The 20,971-nt window shown below is 39.6% G+C and overlaps 1 protein-coding gene across 3 annotated transcripts; it reads left to right on the forward strand.

The window, feature by feature from the left end:
• The first annotated feature begins 1,753 nt into the window (after window positions 1–1,753).
• On the forward strand, window positions 1,754–20,942 carry LSM14A (LSM14A mRNA processing body assembly factor). Of its 3 annotated transcripts, none has more exons than XM_005530123.2 (10): window positions 1,754–2,108; window positions 9,646–9,809; window positions 11,004–11,136; window positions 12,093–12,215; window positions 13,967–14,143; window positions 14,454–14,516; window positions 15,097–15,276; window positions 16,843–17,014; window positions 17,855–18,083; window positions 19,145–20,942. In XM_005530123.2, exons 1-10 carry the CDS (start codon window positions 1,988–1,990, stop codon window positions 19,166–19,168), a joined length of 1,386 nt encoding a protein of 461 aa, XP_005530180.1. In that variant the 5' UTR covers window positions 1,754–1,987; the 3' UTR covers window positions 19,169–20,942. The 3 variants fall into 3 exon arrangements, with proteins under 3 accessions (XP_005530180.1, XP_014114354.1, XP_014114355.1); XM_014258879.2 differs by having other exon boundaries at window positions 12,096–12,215; XM_014258880.2 differs by lacking the exon at window positions 14,454–14,516.
• The last annotated feature ends 29 nt before the right edge of the window (window positions 20,943–20,971 follow it).

A 20,971-nucleotide genomic window follows, 5' to 3' on the forward strand; every position in this document is an offset into this window, starting at 1 on the left:
AAGCAGCCACAGACCAGCTTCTTTCCTTGTAACAGAATATAGGTGTCTTTCTTATTTCTCTAAACAGGAGCTTTGCTTCGAGCTGAATCACAAATGCAAATTTTCAACAGTAGTGTCCCACAGACTTGATACAGTGTATCCAGTCATTTACAGCCCAAGTTTGCTTCATAATCTTTCAAAGTAGTTCAGGACACACTAGAAGCAGCTACAGTAAAGCCCCCTGGGCACTCCAGTCCTCCTGGAAACTTTAGCCAGTTCAACTTGGGCACAAAGCCCCCCCGAGTCCAGTCTGGCTCCTGTTTAGGCACATTCAGGCCCCCTCTGGAAAAATCTGGTTGGTTATTGCATTTCAAAAGCCTATTCTGAACAAAATACTTGCTGAATCTTTGAAACATGATAATGTCCATGTGAAAAACAGAGTTCATTTTTTAGAATTTTTAAAAGTTTGCTAAAGGGATTAAAAAAGGATAAATATTTAGTGCTGAGGTGTTTTTGGTGATTGGCCAAAAAAAACACAGCTTAGCTTAAGATAATGTTTTCCATATACTGTTACATTACAGAGGATACAAATATACCTTGCACATATTATTTAAATACTCTTGTGACCTTTTTGATATTTTAGGAACTCTTCTGTTTGATTTTACACTCTGACTTACCTGCATGAGATCTTGTGGGTTAAATTCATATATTTTATTTTTTCTTATTTTTCACTCTTCTTGTTTCACACTTTTTGATAAGGAGTTTTTCCTTTAATTCTTCTCTGGTGTTCTGGTTTGTGTCACTGTTATCTTATTACTTTGAGAGGTTGGTAATCAGATGTAGGGGAAACAAGCATTATTGCTTTACACCATTCCCTTAGTTACATAGGAGCATTTCAACATTTTGTGTTTTGCTAAGGCATACATAGATATAAAATATTCATCACACCACTATTTCTACAAGCTATATGGTGCAAAACAAATAGATTGTGTTATACTAATAAACAGCTAAAAGGAGTTACAAATTATACCATATCTAAATACTTACGATTAATAACAGCAGGTAAAAGCTAATACATAAATGCAAAAGCCAATATTATATTGTCATTTTAAACTGTCCAGTTGCTGAAACAAAAGGCAACATCTCTCCAGAGGTTGGTCTTTGTTCTGGTGTTTTCTTGGGGGGCCTGAGGCACTATCGCGGCCTCCAATAGAAGCCTCATTTGTGATTCTTAGTTAAGGTGCACAAATCAAGTGCAATCACAAAATCATGAGGTGTTTGTGTGTGTTTACTCGAACTAAAAGGGTATTCTTTCAGGATTAATCCCACACTTTGGTTAAGGTTTCATCAACAATTGTGTTGCTTAGTGTTGGCTGCCAGGATCTGACTCCCAACACTGTCAGCAGAGTAAAACACCAAGCGATGTTCTCACCCCCCACTCCTGCGCTTCTCCGCATGTTTCCACTGCTCTCGGGAGTCACCAGGATTTGCCACTCAACCACCGGGCCCTCAAACACCCCGGAACCCCCATCACCAAAGCTGCTGTCACCTGCCCGGTGACACGAGCTGAACCAGGGCCGGGGCAGCCGAGCGACGACACGGGACCGCCGGTGTGGGGCAGCGCTGGGGGCTGCCGGGCCGGGCCGAGCGGGGCCGAAGCTCCGCGCTGCGCTCCCGCCGTCACGCGCGGGACCCCGACGCAGCATTCCCGCCCGCAGTTATCGCGAGAGCAGCCGCGCTCCCGGCATGCACCTGGCGGGCCGGGCGGGGGGGGCGCTGTGAGGGAAGATGAAGGCGGCGGCCATGTTGGGAGCCGCGGGGCGCGGGCCGTGTTGAGCGCTCCGCTGAGGGTTGTGCCGAGGGCTCCGCTGTGCGGAGAGCGGCGGGTCGGGGCGGCAGGAGTACAGCGCCTACTACGACTCAGGGTCGGGCTTGCTTGGCTGCTTGTGCCTGGCTTAAAGAGCCCTCGGCAGCGGCGAAGGGGTGTCCCTGACCGAGAAGCAGCGCCATGAGCGGGGGGACGCCCTACATCGGGAGTAAGATCAGCCTCATCTCCAAGGCTGAGATCCGCTATGAGGGGATCCTGTACACCATCGACACGGAGAACTCCACGGTGGCGCTAGCCAAGGGTAAGGACGCGGCCGGCCGGAGGAGCGGGCCCGGCGGCGCTCAGGGAGGGGCGGGAGGGGAGCGCGGCCGCGGGACGGGATCGAGGCCGTGGGACCGGGATTGAGCGAGGACCCGGAGCCGCGGCGCTGTCCGGGCGCTGTGGAGGCCCGGCGGGCGGCCTGCCGCCTCTGGGGGCCCGGCGGAGCTCGATCGGTGCCCGCCTCGTCCCGCCGTCCTCCCGGCGGGGCGACTGCGGGGGAGGTGGAAGTGGGAGAGGGTCTGGCTGTGAGAGCGGCGGCGCGACAGCGCTGCGAGGCCCCGATCTCCCCTGTTCCCCCCGCTGCGGGGAGGGACCCTCGCGGAGAGCAGCCAGGAGCGGTACCGCGCCGGGGGCTGCTCAGAGGTGTTCCTAGTACAGTCCAAGTATGAAACCCGCGGCGGTTCAGAGCTAGTGCGTGAAAGGGAGTAGGAGGGGAAGGCTAGAAAGAGATATTCTTTGCATCGTTAAGAATTCTAGACCTACAGGGTATAGGGCCGTGTATGAGTGGATTGCTCTGCATCTTAGGACGGCAGACAGCTTGGGTCTGAAGGGTATCCTGAGTGCTGGATTACCGACAAAAGCTGAACGTAAGCTGTTAATTTTGGAGGTATATGGTATATGTAGTTCGAAAAGGTATGAAGATGTTATCGGTCAGAAAATATATATATATATATATATGTACATTTATAGATCGAGAGAGAAGGGATCTGAGTGAATGTATAAGAAAGTTAAAAAAACAGGTTTTCTGAGAAGAGAGCTGGGGAAAAAAAAAGAATTTTTGAAACTGGGCATTCGAAGGACCTCAGTGTTTCTCACGCATGACAATTCATTCTCAACGTAAAACATTAAGTCAGAACTTTTAATAACCTTTTTATAATAGATTCTGCAAAACTCAGCATTTTTTTCCTTTACACTTCTTGCATCTGTGAAGTCTTGCTAAGTAATCTAAATCCATATGTAAAAGCAGAGAGTCTATCTAGCCATTAGGTAAGGGTTAAAATTGCTCCTTGTGTAAATGAAATATTTGGGACAGAGAGGATTCCAGAGCTCGGTTCCTGGCTGATAGGAAAGGCTTAACGCCGGTCTGTTCCGTTCTGCACAGCTGCCGCGGGTGCTGGTGCATATCATCAGCATGTTCGCTTTCTCGAGCCTTTGTGGTAATTCTTGTTTGTGCTTTAAGGCCTTCCCTCCTCGCAAACAACAACCCGCCCCCCAGTTATTGTTTAAGGGATAGGTTACTCTGTTTTGTAAATGGTGATACATGGGCTTTGAAACACCCTAGAGTGGGTTTGGTCCCAGGCTTGAACAGTTCATTTATGGGGCAGTTAGCTTTCATTATGTGATTTTTACTTATTTCTAAAGTTGCCTTTAGGTTAAATTGCCTGGCTGGAGTTGCATTATCTACTTTGAAAGGACAGCTGGTTTTGGTTTATACAAGCAAAAGCTGGATACTGTGATTAAAAATATATGTTCAGAAATTCCAGTTGCATGCTGTGATTGTTAAGGTTTATACAAAAATGCACAGAAAAAGAATCCTATCTTTGAGGACCTTGTGATAGTCTTGTCCAAAATTAGACTGATTTAGTGCTGACCGAGCCAATTTTGCATGACTTCTCAAGAGTGGTTAAGTCATATTGTGGTGTGTCTGCCAAAGTGTACATATTTAAGATAGTTCAAACTAAGTTACAAGTCTAAGCTACTCTCTTCTCATAGCTCTCATCAGAAATGTAACTCTAAACCACTGAATTTACTTTAATAGAACTTGACTGAGTTAGCTGAAGAATGTGTGTTTTGTAATAGAGTGTTATGATTCAGAAGAGAATAAACCAGTATTTCTAGGCCACATAGAACCAAAAATCTTGAGATTAATCTGGAGCTGATGAATTAACAACCGTATTAGACTGTAGAGCGGTTCCCTGTGCTCATGAACAGAATGCTCCACAGCTTAGGCCATTGAATGTATATGACAGTGTATATGTGTGGTGGCAAGTGTGCTTAATTGTTGGCCAGGTCTGTTGGTGAAAGAAGCAGAACTTGTACTCTAGCTGTAAATATGTTGATCACGTAATAGTTACCTCTTCTTCTTGTGCTGAGTCCAGAAGTCAAACCAAAACTGTTTAATGAGAATCTTGACCACAAATGTCAACTTTTTTGCCAGAGAAAGACAAAAAAAGTCCCCAAAACACTTGATGCTTTCATTTGCTCAGCTGTGTAGTCTGACATAACTGTTCCCTGAGCTAAACACAGGGCACCTTATCATTATTCATATTTTGAGGTTACTGAAATGGTGACATAAAGTGCAAAAGTAGAGATAGAGTCTGTTCTTGAATAGCCATGGATTTGCCCAACCATTGGATTTGTGTAGGCTAAACCAAAGTCAGAGATTAATCTCACCAAGTTGTATTCATGGAATGCCTTAATTTGTCTTAAATTGTCTAGGGTTTCAGATAGAAATATGTTTTTTGCATTGCCAGCACAGACTGTAGTTCTCCCTTACTGAGGGCAGTCTGCTCTAGTTCTCTAATCAGCATTTTGTTTGCAATGTTGTGATCTCTTCACTAAGCAAAACTTGTAACCTGTATCTCACAATTAGAGAAAGATAGGAACTGTTAAGTATTGAGCATAACATTTTTAACCTAAGCTGCAGTCCGATAAGATGAAGTGATGCATCCTTTTACAAAGCGTTTAAGTGTATAATTATTTAAATAACAGGGAAAACATCCATCCGTAGTGGATTCTAAACACTAAGCAAGCTGTGGAGACATTTGAGGTTCTTAAATATTATTGGTGCTTATGTTTTCTTTGGATTGACAGCTTCTCAGAGACAGTGTCTGGAACCAAAACCCACTCCTATTGTCAAGCCTCAAGTTATTCTAACTTGAAATGTCCTTCTAGTTATTGGTTCTAGTTAACATTTAGTTTTTAAAAAAATCATTAATTTTTAAAACATCATTAAGTCCAAGCAATTTAAGAGGAGTTTGCAAGTCATTGTTAGTTTTCTTGTTGGAAAATGATTGCTGCCCTACCTGGGGCATTTACAGAATAATCACAGTGCTTGAACTTAAATGTTGTGGCATTAAAAAGGAGATGTGATCTTTCTTATTAGTTATGCATAACACTTTTCTATTTCAAGGCACTGTTTTAGAGAGAGTTATTTTTAATGCTGGTAAGCTGTGTGGGAACAACAGTGTTGGGTCAGAAAAGGCTTTGTGGCTTTAACAACAGGGAATCCTTAGGTATGTGAGTATAAGAAACAAAATTATATATTGCCTCTGCTATAATGCATCAGTTCTCACTTAGCAACTCTCAGACCATTGAGAGTTGCATTGGAACCATTATAATTGATGAACTAATGATATATCATTATAATTGATATAACTAATGAAACAGCTTTTGGTAATTTAAAAAAGTAGTTAAACTTCTGGCATTTTCAGCCGTCTGTGATAGTGTTGTCCATGGCATAATGACACATCAAAAGGAAAACTTCCCTTTTAGACTTCTACAAAACATTAATTGCAGGTGAAAGACAAAGGCAGAGGAAAGTTAAAATCTTGTGAAGAGTTGAGCTCATTCAGGTGTGGGAGCAGGAAAGGGAAGGGTTAATTTTCTATCAATATTTTATGAATGTTTTTAGTCAGTTAAGTAACATGCTCCTTGTGGGTCTTGAAGGTTAGGGCATGTGTGCCAAACCAAACTCGTGCACAGTATGTCACAGCAGAAAAATTCCTCTTGTCAAAGCCTACTCCTGGCTACTGCCCTCATCCATCTCCTGCAAGTAAGGGAATGCAGGCTGTTAATTGTTGTGGAGGAATGAGCCTGGAAATGACTTGTTCCCCTGTGGTGTTCTCATTTTAGTCATCATGCTCCTCCTGGGTGCCTTAGGAACAAGGAGGAGCTGGTTTCTGTGTGTGTTTGCTCCTCAGGGAGTGAGGAGAGAGTGTCAGTGCTGTGCACAGACTGAGCTACTGCTTGCAGTAGTTCACGCTGTAGGGGAACAGTCCTCTTGCTAGCGGAGTCAGTGGCTTCACTTCTGACTAACATTTTGCTTAGGTTCCCTGTGTTAATCAACAAGTAATCATATCTGTTAACTGACAGGGAAAGCTGCAATGTTCCATTGAATGCTACAGTAGTAAAATATGGTAATATGCATTAAAATATTGTATAGTAGTAATACCACAGTCAAAATCTGTACAAAAATTTGCTCACAGCACTTTAATATGAAGTTGGTGGAACTACTTGGGTACAAATATATAAATAAATAGGCTCAAGAGAGTTAGTTATTTTAGCTAGCTACTTAATTGTGTGTATTTACACTGACAAAAAATAAGTTTGTTTTTAACATGTACTGTTTGTCCTTTTGTTTGCTAGTCCTTAGGGCAGTTTAGCTCTTTCAAAAACCAAAGAAAAAAAACAATCCTGAAATCGACAAGGTAAGATTAATTAGATTTACCACAGTTGTAAGATTGTCTTTCACATGCTTATTTTCATCTCCCCTCACTGTTCAGTATTTTGCTATATATGAACCACTGCACCTTGTTCTGGAGGAAGGAAGTAGTCTGAGGAAATTCCTGAAGAGACAGAGCTGGATAGAGCTCTAAGCCTGCTGCTGCTCCAATACCTTGTGCTCTTGATACTCTGGCAACTTAATATTTCTGAGTATGAGAAAAACATGGTAAAAGCTCTTTCTTTCTAAAATCCTGTTAATACAGGCCACTTCTAATATTAGACTAATTACTTTAATGAGCTCAGATTGTGTTAAATCCTAATCTAAGTGAGGAAGACAGAAACTGTAAAGAGAGGTATGCCTTTGCAGAATACAAAAACTAACTTTCAGCTCTTGAACGCTACTCTGACTGGGGTGGACTCATTAAGTAGCCCTTCCTAAGATTGCTGTACCTGCAGTTCTGGTTCCTGCTTTAAAAGGAAATTGGACTTGGGGTGGTTATTTTGGTTGCTTGTGGCAAGAGGGTGAGTCTGAACTGCAAATCAGGGGAGTTTACTTACTCCTCTCCAGCAGAGCAAATCTTCGTTGGATGAAATTGTGTTTATATTTTGCAGAAGGCTGTGGTAAAACCAGTTTGATATGAGGCAGGAGAGAAATAAAGGAAGAAACAAACTTTTCGTAGCAAGTCTTGATGTGTTTTATTGCTAAACCATTGGCAACCATATCAGTGTCTTGAGTTAGCTGCATAGACAGTTGAATCTCTTAAAGATCAGTTCTAAATTTTGGCATTGAAAAACTTCCTTTCGATGTTATGATAATTTCATGGTGTGGAGAAAGACATTGTTTTTTAACATGCACTGAAATCCCTTTGCTTCTTTCAGCACGTTAGTAGATGAAAGTCTGGTGGTTCTCTTTTTTTATTTTTTAATTGGTTTAGAATGGAGAAAGGTAATTACCAGGTTTTAGAGCAGTGTATTGTTAGTGTCCAGTGTAGCTCTGACTTAAGAGAAATACTTTCAAAGCATATTTCTTCCTCAGTTCATCAGATTTTTATTTCCATGTAAAGGCAGAATGCAACCCTCTAACTTTCTACCCTTTCTCTGTGGTGTTGCTATAGAGTAGTTTCTTCACTTTAGCTAGAAGGTAAAATGTTTGGTAACTTCCTGATCATACTCTGGCCATTTTTGTTCACCTTTGTAGACAAAATGGCTACTGGAGAAACCATTTCAGTATGGGACAGAGAGAAGCAGTACAGAATAAACTTTGGTTTTACTTACCAAGGCACCAGGTCAAATGATGGAATGAAACTCCAAGATAATTTATTAATTATCTGATAAATTAGAGTGTAAAAGAAAAAGAAAGTAAAGAAAAAAAGAAAGAGGGTAGATCCATGGTTAAGATAGTGAAATAGAAAAGCCTGGTGAATAAAAAGCAATGGAATGAACTACAGGAATGCACACGACCCATTGATAATATTATTAAGCTACTGTGCATTACTTTGAGCTAATTTCTGCAAATTCTTAAGCTTCAGACACTTTTTTCTGTAGAGGAAAAGAAGACAGATTCCTCTTCTAACAAGGACTGACATTAACTAAAACAGTGTGTGCCTTTTTTACATTGCTCACATTTTGTAGTACCATTCAGAGCAGACTTTCAGATGCACAGAAGCACAAAAGATAATGAAAGTTAGCTCACTAGATGATACATGAACAAAATAATTGTAACCACTTAATACTATTTTTCTTTCTAATATGGACATGATCTCTTTGCCCCTGAATTATGCTTCTTGAAAAAAATTTAATACCTGACTGTTAAGCTCTGTTTATGCAGTATCACAAGAAGCAACAGTGATGGAAGATGGCTGGTGCAGCCTCAGAAATGACTCAGAATTATTTTATGCATCTCTATGGGAGACTGCTTTTCTTGACTAATGATTCTATGGCTGAAAAAAAGTGCCTAATGATGTCTCCAAAATGTTGATGCATCTGAAAATGGAGGGAAATCTGATTCTGGTAAATTAAAGCAAAGTACAGATTTTTTTTTTTTCTCAGCATAACCTGTACCTTGCAAAGCAAACAATCACTTTCTGAAAGGCTGGAGGAAAAACAGTCATGAGGGATTGTTAAAGCCACTACAAGTTGATGAGATTGTGATTGAATGTGATTGTCATGATTTTGGGGGCTTGGTTTTTTCCCCTCTCTGGTTTCAATCCATTGGTTAGTTTTTGCTTACAAAACTAGCCCTTTGAGACAAATCTCTTCTTCAGTTATTTGTTTGTTTCATTTGATACTCACCCAGGGTTGGCAGTCTAAGGGTGAGGAAAAGTTTCTGAGAGGGCAGTGATGGCAAAGTGATGGTATCACTTGTACAATGTAGTGATTATACGTAGTGCAAAAGGAAAAGCTTGATTGCTTCGTTGCTGTGCAGTCTGAAAGCTGTTGGAATTCATACAAGGAATTTAATGTCTTGGTATGGTGCACACTAGGAAGATAGTTATGCCCTGGTGAGTTTACCTAATTTGGCAGAGATCATATGAACCTTACACCAGGAAGAAGAATGCATTTTGCTTAGTGAAAATTGTATATACATACCACAGAATTCTTGTTGTTTTATTAAATTTTTAATCTCTTGAGAAATTCACATTTGATAGTTTTTAATATTCCAGCTTCTAGTAGTATTAGCATATTTTTTTCTTGTTTTGCAAATACAGAAATATGAAGTACGTAAACTCATCTATTCGTCGATTCATAGGATTGACTTACCAGACAAAAAAAACCTGCTCTGCTGCTTCCCCTTACCTTCACAAAACAGTTGAAATACTCAACATGTAATTGGTTGCATAAATGATCTCTCAGTCTTTCAGCTTGGATTTTAACTCAGATTTTTTAGCTAAAATTACTTGTTTGTCTGAGGAGAGTTCATAATGATAAAGAATATGATGCCAATTCAATAAAAGTTTTTTTCTCAATGAAATTTTTTTTTTTTAATTTAAAGCTGTTGGTCTCTGTATATTTTAAACCCTTTTGTTGAATGTGGGACGTTTCATTCTTTTTCTCCCTTCCCAACTTTGCAGTTCGCTCCTTTGGTACAGAAGACAGACCAACGGACAGACCCATCCCACCTCGCGATGAAGTCTTTGAGTACATTATATTCCGTGGCAGCGACATTAAAGACCTGACTGTCTGTGAGCCACCGAAACCTCAGTGCTCCTTGCCACAGGACCCTGCTATTGTTCAGGTATGTCAAAACAGAGTTGTAAATAATTGTTGCTGAAGAGGTAACTTGCTAGGTTAAGAGCTCTCTAGCTGAGTGCTTAAAAATTAAAGTGTTTATCACTGTAAGGTTCACAACACAATGTAAAGAACTCTGGAAGTATTTTCTCCTTTCACAGTTTTAACTGTGAAAATGAAGGTTGAAATCTAACTCTTGCACTGTCCACTACATACCAAAGCTGCTGTCTTTTCAAAACCAACTAAGGATGTTATGTAGGTCTTGATGCCTTTTTTGAAAAGGACTTGGCTTAGGAGGACACATAGTTCTTGGAAAGATCAGACTTGCTATAAATCAAATGGAGTAGATGCTGAGATATCTCCAGATGATTGATTTTGCTTTTGTTTGCTTGTTTGTGTTATTTTTGTTTTAATGTTCAACATTTTTTGCTGACTATAACTTTAAAGTGTTTCATCTAGTTATGTGTTTTTAAACAGGCTTCATACTATAAGGCAGTTACTTGAATAATGAGTACTTGGTTTCTGAGGGGAAAGCAACTTAAAACTTGAAGCCTTCAGATCTAATTAGTCTGCCATGTTGTAGTAAACAGACTGATAAAGAGTTTCCTCAGAAATTTGTTGCCTCTGATTGTGCTTATGGGGTATCTTGAAATCATCCCTGAGAGCAAGGGGAAATCTCTTGCTTCAAATGGAGGTTGGTAATTCCGTGTAATACGATTCTACTGCTTTATCTATTCTGTAGGATAAAATTCTTGAACTTCCTTACAAGGTGCTTTTGCGTTTCTCCACGGACTTTTATTAAACTTGGTGCAAGTCCTTCTCAGTTGTAGTCAAGAGTGGTGAAGTTGTGTTACTGGGAACCCAAATAACAGTGGTATCCCCTGCCTCCTCCAGTATGCTTGGGTGTCTTATTGTACCTGTGGGGTTTGAAAGATAGGACTCTTTCTAAATTTACCAACAAAGCTTATATGTGTGTGTCAGACAAGAGAGTCCGGTGTCTGAGGTTATAGGGAAGATTGCAAAATTTTGTGGTACTGTTTCCACAGGTCTGCCATGGTGGAAGGGTAAAAGTGCTTTCTAAGCTGTACATACTTTGGAAAATGTTTATTTTAGAGTTTCTACATTTCTTGCCTCACAGAACTATTTCCTAATTTTTGTGTAAATAGACATTTTTGCTAGTGTTTGTGTGTTTTGTCTTCAGTCTTCACTAGGATCTTCGACTACATCTTCATTCCAGTCTGTGGGGTCCTATGGTCCTTTTGGCAGGATGCCTGCGTACAGTCAGTTCAGCCCGAGCCCGCTGGTGGGGCAGCAGTTCGGCGCTGTGGGAGTTGGTAGGTGTTTTGCTGGGAGTGAAGCTCTGTGTGTGCACAGACAGTAGTCACTGCTTAGAATTTCATCAGTCTTATCCTAAGGCAGAGTCTAAGTCCTTCATCTCTGTTAGTTCTGCAGTTTAGCTCAAAAGTAGAGAGTTCTTCATAGTCTTTGCATCTTAAATCAAAATAATTATGATTGAGAACTAAACACCTATCTCAGAGGGACAAGTATTCATTATATTTCACAAGTGGTAGGGACAGCCCCTCCAGAGAAGCCCCATAGCTGTGCTGTTGGGTTGACCAGGCGCTGTGTGCCTTAACTAAGGATTTGGATTATTCAGCAGCCATGTACCAGCACAGTCCTCCAGCTGTTCGTGAGGTGTTGGTTAGGTGGGAAATAGGCACTGGAAGTGTTTGTGAGCTGCATGGGCTACTTGCTCCTTTATCCTGCACATTCTCTTTGAGACTGACCAACCAGCTTGCCTTCCACCCTGAGTGCTTATTTCATAGCTTAGTTTTTCTCATAGGAACTTACAGTCTTGTAACTGTTATGGCAGCAGTGTTACACCTGGTACTGAAAATGTTAGCCATGCGAAAGAAAGGCTGTAGAATTGGCTGTAATTTGATATCAATTAATTAAGATATGGCAGTCATATTTTTGCTGAAAGGATCGTAAATGGAGATATGTACCAATAACACGTATGGCTCTGTAAAATGACTGTGTTTTGTTGATACTTGTGATGGTGAAGTTAGACGTGCTCTTTTATTTTTCATTTTAGATTAAAAAAATCAAGATATTAGTCTTACCAGCTTATGAGCATACATCTGTTTTATTAAACAAAAAGTGTATGGGATGGGCAGACTTACGTGTACTCCAGAATAACTGCCTAATAAAGCTTCACTAATCATTTAGTGCTAATTAAAAAAAAAACAACTCTAAAACAGATTTTACAACTATATTATTTCTTTCAAAGCAGGAGGTTCTTTAACATCTTTTGGAACAGACTCTTCAGGCAGTGCTAGCATGTCCCAGAGCACTGCAGTTGGTTCTGCATTTACAACAGATGCAAGATCATTAAAATCACAGATGTCTCAAGGTAAAATCTTTTTTAGTGACTTCAGTCTTTCTTTGAACAATTGTGTCCTTGTGATTTTGGTGGTTGCTGGAAATGCCAACCAAACAGGTGAATTCTCTCATGAAAACACTTGGTATTAAAACTAGGAAACATAGAGGGGCTTTGTGTTTGCTCTTAAATGTGTTTTCTCTACATCTTGGACTGCTGCAGGTAGTAACACATTTATTGTTACCTTTAAAGCATCTGTACTGAGAAATAGGACTTAATTATGTGAAGTAATGTTAGCAAAGAGGTACATGTGGAAATTCAGTATTTAGTTTTACTGATAACATGACAGAGCTGCAGATACTTCATACTGATTGAAATGGAAAGTCCTTCAGGTTAAAATTTTAAAATCTTTATTCCTAACTGTAGTTCTTCTGTTCATGTATAGTTACATATATGATATTAACAGCAGACTTGATTTCCTGTAGAGATAATGACATGACACTTAAGTGAGCTAAATAGTAACAGGAACTGTATGGATAGTTTATGTAATACTGGAAAAAATGAGATTCTGGATGATAATTGAATGGCAAAGAAAAAAGAAAGTAAATATTGGGCAACTTCACCCTCACCCTTTGTGCAAATGTTGTTAACATTGCTCCTTGAAAACTCAAACCCCATTATTTCCTGCTCTTCCACTTTTCCTTACTGTCAAAGTATGTGCCAAGATATATTCCTAATGCCATTTTTAAATTATGCAGTCATGTTAAAGGGCAAAACACTTATAACAAACAGGGTTTTTTCCTAAATTCCATTTGTATACCCATTAGGAGTGTTTCTAGGACTAGTTGAGTGGGTTGCCAAAAATAGGTTCTACTTTGTTGGATTTATTCAAGGGGCAAAAGTATGCTGAGAATTTCTCTGTTGAAATAGTAGTTTGAGTTTCTGTATTTAAAGCCTGTAGGATTCATGGACATGTATGAATATATATGACTTGTGCTCCAGGTGAACATACATTCTGCCACAGCATTTCCTATGGGGCATTAACAGGTTTTTTCTCAGTGTGTTTGCTTTGGGAAATATTTTTGGTCTTTGTAGATTGCAAGCGTGGGATGGTTGAATTTATTGTTGTGTTCTGTTTCGTTCATAGGTTTATGTGGGTTTGGTTTATTTTTTGTTTTCCTTTTGTTTTGTAATGAGAGCCTTGTTCTTTTATTCACTGGGACTTGAGTCTTATTCTAATTTCTTAGTAGATTTACCTATTTGATGTTGTAAACTTGTCTGGATGGATCAGTGGCTCCATTCTGATGGTGCTGCTGCCTCCAGCCCCTTGTGCTGCACGTGGCTCTGTGTGAGCAGTGCTGTGTGGGGCAGCTCCCACAGCTGTCCTTGCACGGGCAGGGATCCTGCAGCAGAGCCTGAGCAGCAGCACTGCTGCCTTGGGGAGCGCCCCTTCCGACTTGGCATCCTAGGGAGGAAGAAGGAGCGTTTTTATCTCCAGTCAATGTCAAAGTTTCATTCCTCAGCTAAATGCACATAGTTAATGGGTTGGTAGGGATTGGGTGTTCTGCCCGTTATTTCCTTTTAGACTGGAGGAAGGGGTATTTCTAAATATCCTTTATTCTGAATTAGTGGATCTGATGGTGCAGAATTTTTTTTTTTTGACTCAGCTCTCTTGACTGCTCAGCCAGATAAACTTGTGAGTCTAGATTGGTTGAGACCAGTAACTCACCTTTGTAGATGAGAAATAATCCTGTGGGGTTTGGTTTTGTTTTTTTTTTCCCCAGGTCGTTCAAGCCCTCAGATGGACCATTTGAGAAGGAGCCCCACCATGGAACAAGCTGTACAAACAGCTTCAGCCCACCTGCCCACTCCAGCACCCGTTGGGAGGAGGAGTCCTGTACAAACCAGACCTTTGGTGTCTGCAAGCCAAAAATCCCTAGAGAACCAAGAGCACAGACGAGGTAGCTTTGGATAGTTTTCATACAGCTTAATTCCTTCCATACACATACAAAGTGCTCTCTTAAAGGGTAATACATAGGAATTGTCCTGCTGTCTATTACTGGTCGGTTGTCCAGCAGAGATCTGGATTAGATACATACTTCTTTTTAAACTTAAGCATATATTCTAAATATTTTTTTTTCTTTTATGAATTAAACATGTGGTTTCCATTTATAGGTTTGGATTTTTTTAAAAATCTGAACTATATATACAAAAGTATGATCAAAAATACCTAATTGGATAAACAAATCATGTTTTTATTTCCAACTTTAGCTGAAGCACACAAGGTTTCAAGATCAGAAAATGAACTCAGAAATGAAAACAAACGACAAATTGGTAAATCATGTTTTGAGAAATAGCTATCATTGCTTTCAGACCAATAAGTTATTTTAAATTTGCTAAAATAAATTCTTTCACATTTTGCCTTGAGAGAGTAGCAATTTTGCATTGAGCCAGAAGAATACAAGTAAATAAAGTCAACATTAAAGAGAAAAATCTCTTCTTGTTGGTTTATACTAAGCAATCAATTTAAATAAAAACGTAAATCAAGGACCATTCAGGGATTTATAAACATAATAGTATGAAATAAAAGACTTTCTAGAAAAATACTTGACTGAAGCACTACTAATATTTTAACTCCTCTTCCAAAAGTTTTTAATGACTTTTAGAGAGTCTTCTAACACACAGATTTAGTACTATTATGCTGTCTGTGCCATCATTACTGTAAGTGAATTTACAAATTACAAGCTGCTCTGATGGGACATTAAACAGCAGGCATTCTCTTCATGCACTTCTGAAGTCCCAACCTGTTACCCCAGGAATTAGAAAGCAAACCAAAAAACCAAAATACCCTCCACCACACTCAGAGAAAAGCTGATCCACAAAGCAAAACCAAACAGAATTTCCCTCTTTTCAGTTCCAGGTGCACCTGCAGCACGGAGAGGCCGTGGAGGTCACAGAGGGGGCCGAGGAAGATTTGGTATTAGGAGGGATGGTCCAATGAAGTTTGAGAAGGACTTTGACTTTGAAAGTGCAAATGCACAATTCAATAAGGAGGAAATTGATAGAGAATTTCATAACAAACTTAAATTAAAAGGTAAACCAATTTTTGCTTTAGATTTGAGCATGGAAAAGCTATCTTGCTGTTTTGATCCTACCTTGGAGAAAACTCTTAAAAGGCATATAGTATTAAGTCTTGCTTGCAGTCATTAAAAAATAAATTTTAAAACCAATTAATAAGTAAACTGGGATCATATGTTAATTAAATACTTGGCTCAATGTTTGAGTTTTTAAAAAATTTTAGCTAGCAGATATTATTTGTGACATTCTAACAAGTCTCTGTTAAAAATGCAGATTACTTACCCAGAAGTCCCAATAATGTTTGTGACTTTAAAGTTCTGGAAAGGATGCAATAAAAGAAAATCCATATTTTAGGTTTTCAATTATTAGACCAAAATTATAATGTCAATTACAGACCAAAAGCAAAGGAGTTCAGGATCAGAACTTCACTGTACTATGCAGGAGAGTTTGTTTGAAGGTTTCTAGTATTTCCTTGCTTTTATCCTTTTCCAGAGGAACCCAGGAGTAGTTAGAAACCATGCTGCCAGCACTTGTTTTCTAGCAGGCTTCTGTTTTGATTACCTCATTCTCTTGTGACCAGCCACCTGTTTGTTGCACTGCTGCTACTATTTTTGGACAAAATTGTTGCAGGTTAATATAGTGAGTTCCCTATTTCAGTGAATGATTGGCTAAAAGGTGGGAATAAATGGTCAGATTTCATTGTACAGTAAAAACATCCATTGAGTCCCATAAGATTTGTCCTGTGGTGCTTGCCTGTTTTTCTGGATCATTTTTCAGTGAGTTGGTTTGCTGTTGGTACTGTTATTTTTTTCAGAATAATAAATGGAAAAGGGAAAGCTATAATATTATGCATATTATATATCATATATAAAATACTATATATGTTTTATATGCATAATATATTAGTATTATAGTATTTTATAATATGATTTATAATATGTATTATATAGAGTATAATTTATAGCTATAAATAGCTGTAGAAATGTTTCTGAGTGTGGTAATTCTTGTGGTGTGGAAAGGTTGAGCTAGTTACGTGAAGTTTATGCACAGCATTGTGAGATTTAAGCTGTATACATTTAGGAATGAGATTTGAAGATAGTAATAGCTGCAGGTGTTGAGCTGTCAGCTTTGTTTTCAGTACCAGTCAAAACAGTAAGCTGAACTTTTAGCATTATTAGGAAATAAATACAACATAAAGTCAGAATGCTGGCCCTGTGTCTTAAAGGAGATAACAGCAAAACCAGAAGACAAAGGAGAAGGACAACAGGAATGAACAAAACCATGGGATAGCTTTCAGGAGGATTCACTGAATGAGGCTCTTAAGCCCAGGAAGGAGGTAGCTAAAGAGGGGAGAAAATAGATGGCTATCAAATCCATTCTGCCCAGGGTTTTTTTGTTAACTTAACCCACAGGAAGCATAGAAACCTCCAGACAGCAGCAGCAATACATTCTAATTTACATGTGAAATTATTTGACTTCCACATTGAATTATTTTTGTAGCATTCAGTATAGTTCCTCTCTGACTGGGAAGAAGTGGATACTGCTAGGTTTTTTAGGCTTCTGTTTTCTTTTTGTTTTCCAGAAGATAAACTTGAGAAACCAGAGAAGCCTGTAAATGGAGAAGACAAAGGTGACTCAGGTGTTGATACCCAAAACAGTGAAGGGAATGCCGATGAGGAAGATCCACTTGGACCCAATTGCTACTATGACAAAACCAAATCCTTCTTTGATAACATTTCCTGTGATGACAATAGGTATGTCCTGCAAGGAGAAGCTTGTTAGTGTGCTTAATGCATGTTTATATCTTACAGTACTGTCAGTGCTACTGATTCCAATCAACTCTGAATCAAAGGTGATTAGAGCTTATTTCCTCTGCAGCTGGCAAAAATAAAACAGGAGAAGCACAAAATTTCTTTGTGGGCAGGTGCAATGTGGTCATAGCAAGGTATTTTAAGATGTTTTAGAGCCATGCTTTTAGAACTTAATGCACAGGCTCTAGAATCTCCTTCCCAGATTTACTAAGATGGGGGGGTTTGGTTTGTTTTGTTTGTTTTGCTTTGGTCCTAAATTAACACTTCAGTTAAATCAATTATGACCCTGCTTTTGTAATGGTTTCTAAGCAGATTACATAACTGTCTTGGCTAGTAGTGTTATTCAAGTGGGCAGAAAGCATTTCAGGAAAATTAAAGCTTATCTTGTGCTGCTGCATTTTTATTAGACATGACAATGTGGATTGCTGACCTATTTTGACTTGCAGGAGGGGAGTTGTTGATTGTACTCGAAGCCAGATAAAATAACATCCGTAACTGTAAACTGTTTCTTGCTTTAAATGATACTGTGTGCAGAGGATGCAGAGTGTGTTCTTCAATATGGCAAACTCTTAGAGCATTATTAATATCTAATTAATGACTCTGTAATATGTTCCTTCTTGTTGAGTCCAGTGAAGTGTAGCAGACACCTGGGTTCTTGTGGAAGGGATACCATGGAGATTTCCCATGTGATTAATGCATCATTTTTAATCTCAGGCGCTTTCTGGCGCCTCTCCCTTCCTCACCAAGTGTTTCACAGCAATCCGTGTTCGTTCTGTGCTGCAGGGAGCGGCGACCGACCTGGGCCGAGGAGCGGCGGTTGAACGCCGAGACCTTCGGCATCCCCCTGCGTCCCAACCGCGGCCGCGGCGGCTACAGGGGCCGGGGCGTCATCGGCTTCCGAGGGGGCAGAGGCCGGGGGGGCGGCAGGGGCGGCTTCCCCGCCCCCCGCGGCTTCCGCGGCGGCTTCCGAGGAGGCCGCGGAGGGAGGGAGTTCGCTGACTTCGAGTATAGGGTAAGGTGCACTGCACGTGGCTCTGACCCAATCCACTGCTCTGGGAAAGGAGTGCTCAAAATCTCCTGCCTTTAGATTTGATGTTGAACAAGAATTTCTTGAGCGGCATTCGGCAGGGACTCTGAGCTACTTTTTGAAAGTCCATTAATGCTGAAATTTTAGTTACATTGCATCATTTTACTATCAACAGCAATCAAAAATAAAGGTTGTCTTTCATCACATGACCTGAATAGCTATTTGATAGCTGGTATTGGGGAGGAAAAAAAAAAAGAAAGGGGAAAAAAGAGTTCTACAGATGGAATGCGAGTGTTAGAAATGTAAATTGCAAGCATTTTCCAAGCAATATTGTAAAATACAAAGAATGAGAAGGAATAATTTAACTTGCTTCCAGTGTGCAACAAACTTCTGAATCATTGTGAAATGAGTTGGCACAAATCCTATTAACTGGTGTACTGGTTAAAATCAGTAACAAAGAACAATCCAGATTGGTTCAGATAAACAAGGCTTTTAGAGTTCTGACTGGGACAGTAGAGAAACTTCTGTTAGTTTACTGCATGAGCAGTTAGAGTTTTGCAAACAAAAATCTCTGATCTTTGATAGTAATTTAATTTTTTTTAAATTAAAAAAATGAGGGGTTTCATCACAGCATATTCCTCTCTGTTGTGAGACATCTCTCAGCTGTTCCTTGATTATTTCGCAACAGTTAGTCCTGTGACTAAAAGAAACTTTGGGTAGCTGAATGTGAATGGAAATGAGGGATCAAAGATTAGCAATTTGAATTTCTGAACAAGATCTTGCTGCCTTCCAGTTGAGTAGGAGATGGTGTAAGGGCTGAGGATTTGTGCTGTGCTTCTATTCGGAGTGAAGAGCCGCTCTACTCAGTGCCAAACTGAGGGGCTTTGACCAGATGCCAGCCTCATCTCCTCCGGAGGTCTCCCTTCTGCTGCAGGACACGGGGGATAGCCAGCACAGCACAACTGCTCCCAGGGCTGTTGCCCAGATTGGTTTGTAAGGTTTGTTTTGCAAAACGAATTTTAACACTGTACTTCTGTTCCCTCTAGAAAGACAACAAAGTTGCTGCGTAGTCTACAAGAAAGCTGAAACCAGGTGAACGTCTAGATCTTCTTGAATCAGAGAATTAGTTTTGATCTCTGCAAAGAATGAATTTGCTGTATACTTGTCACCAGCACTGGGATTTAACTATTTAATTTCAAAGGGGTGTAATGCAGTTACTTTTGAGAAATGGCCATCTTTGAAAACAGTAAGCATTAAATATATTTGAGACAGAAGGATAAGTAATTTCTTATGTATAGTTAATTATAAGCAGTACTTCGATGGAGTTTAAGTATTTTTTCATCACTGAAAGGATTTTTCTTATTACTAAACTGTATTTGATAATTGCTTCAAGTTGTAAGGACAATGGTATGCAGAAGGCCGTCGATACTGTGAGTGTTTTGACCCACCGAAGGTTGTTTTTTGGAAATCCTGTAAAATCCCTTTTGAGGTAGTTGTTCTTGTATCAACTAGGGTGCTGGACAGTAGAAAACTTGCTTTGTCAGTCAGATATGTACACACAGTAAATACTGTTTCTTAGGCAAAGGAAAGTTTTTATATAGTTGTAAAATTCCATTATATCCCATTGCCAAAGAAACATTACAAACTTTGTATAGCTGTATAAAAAGCAACTAATTTTTTAAAGAATAAACATTTTTAAGTCGGTAAACATACTGTTATTGCAGAAAGTTGATATGCTGAAGAACACTGAATTAGTTGGGGTTTTTTTTCTTTAGCAGCTTTTCAAGCTTAAATGTTTGATTTTATATTTGGACTATAATGAAGTTTTGAAAATGTTCTTCCATTACACAAAACTGGATACATGCTTCACTGCTCTTGCAAGAATTTGATTTTGTAGTTTCTGGCATATCACAGGATTTGACCAAGTTAAGGAGATATTTTCAAAGAAAAGGTGAAAAGGAATTTTCATATGTCAAGATTTGCAATTAATTTTACTTAGTGAGAAATATTAACTTTTTTTAATAATGGACCAGGCACACGAGTTGGTGATTCTCCTGGAATGCCTGGGATAAAAGTCTGTCTCCATTTGTCAATTCTTGAAACGTTAACTTTGTTGTAATACCTGTAGAAATGAGCAATTTAAAGAATTCTTAGTGTTTGAAGTTGTTTGCATTTTGATAGACCGTAGCTTGGAGACATTGAGACTCTGGTTCTAAGACCACGAAGTCACAAATGACAGTATGGACTTTTTGCCACTTCTGGATAACTAGTTGCAACTTTCTGATATGCTGAAATAGAAACCTGGTCATTTGTGTCTGTGTATGTATATGAAGGCCACAGGAATAAAGGGATCCAAAGATTACATCACTTTGATCTAATTTGCTGATTTTTTTTTTTTTTACTTCAAAATGTTCAGTGGTGATAAAGACGTAAAAAACTGCACTGTTGAAAAATTGGAATATTTAAAAGTGGTTGATAGAATCTTAATTTTATAACTTTTGTATAGCACTACAAGGAAGTATTTTGTAATTGGTTTCCTTATTAAGGTCAAGTATTTGACAGCTGTAGAAGTTAGATAATATTGTTTAGTAATGTTTTTGCATGTTTAACAACTGCCTTTTGGGATCCACAAGTCATGATTCTGAACACCTGTTGAGATTTTTGACCGTAGAGGCAAGTGCTGTCCTGTTGCAATAACTCTTTACTGTCTGAGGTGTTCCAGCTGTAAATACCCGGGCCGGGAGCCGCGGGCGGGGGCAAACCCTGCGTCGCCCCGTCCCGCCCGCCCAGGCTTTCTGTTTTTTTTAATTTGAAACCAGAATAAACTGTTGGGTAAAAGCGGCACGGCGGCGCTTGTTTGTTGCGTTCGGGGC

The sequence above is a fragment of the Pseudopodoces humilis genome, chromosome 14, assembly GCF_049639895.1.
Source record: "Pseudopodoces humilis isolate 2021_Gansu_Grassland_sample_001 chromosome 14, ASM4963989v1, whole genome shotgun sequence".
Taxonomy (NCBI): domain Eukaryota; kingdom Metazoa; phylum Chordata; class Aves; order Passeriformes; family Paridae; genus Pseudopodoces; species Pseudopodoces humilis.

Bases quoted from the DNA above. Each gene is read 5' to 3' on its own strand.
- LSM14A (XM_005530123.2), top strand. From the start codon at position 1,988: ATGAGCGGGGGGACGCCCTACATCGGGAGTAAGATCAGCCTCATCTCC. The intron at 9,810-11,003 runs GTATGTCAAAAC...TTTTGTCTTCAG, and splicing joins AGGACCCTGCTATTGTTCAG to TCTTCACTAGGATCTTCGAC. The intron at 12,216-13,966 runs GTAAAATCTTTT...TTTTTTCCCCAG, and splicing joins AAAATCACAGATGTCTCAAG to GTCGTTCAAGCCCTCAGATG.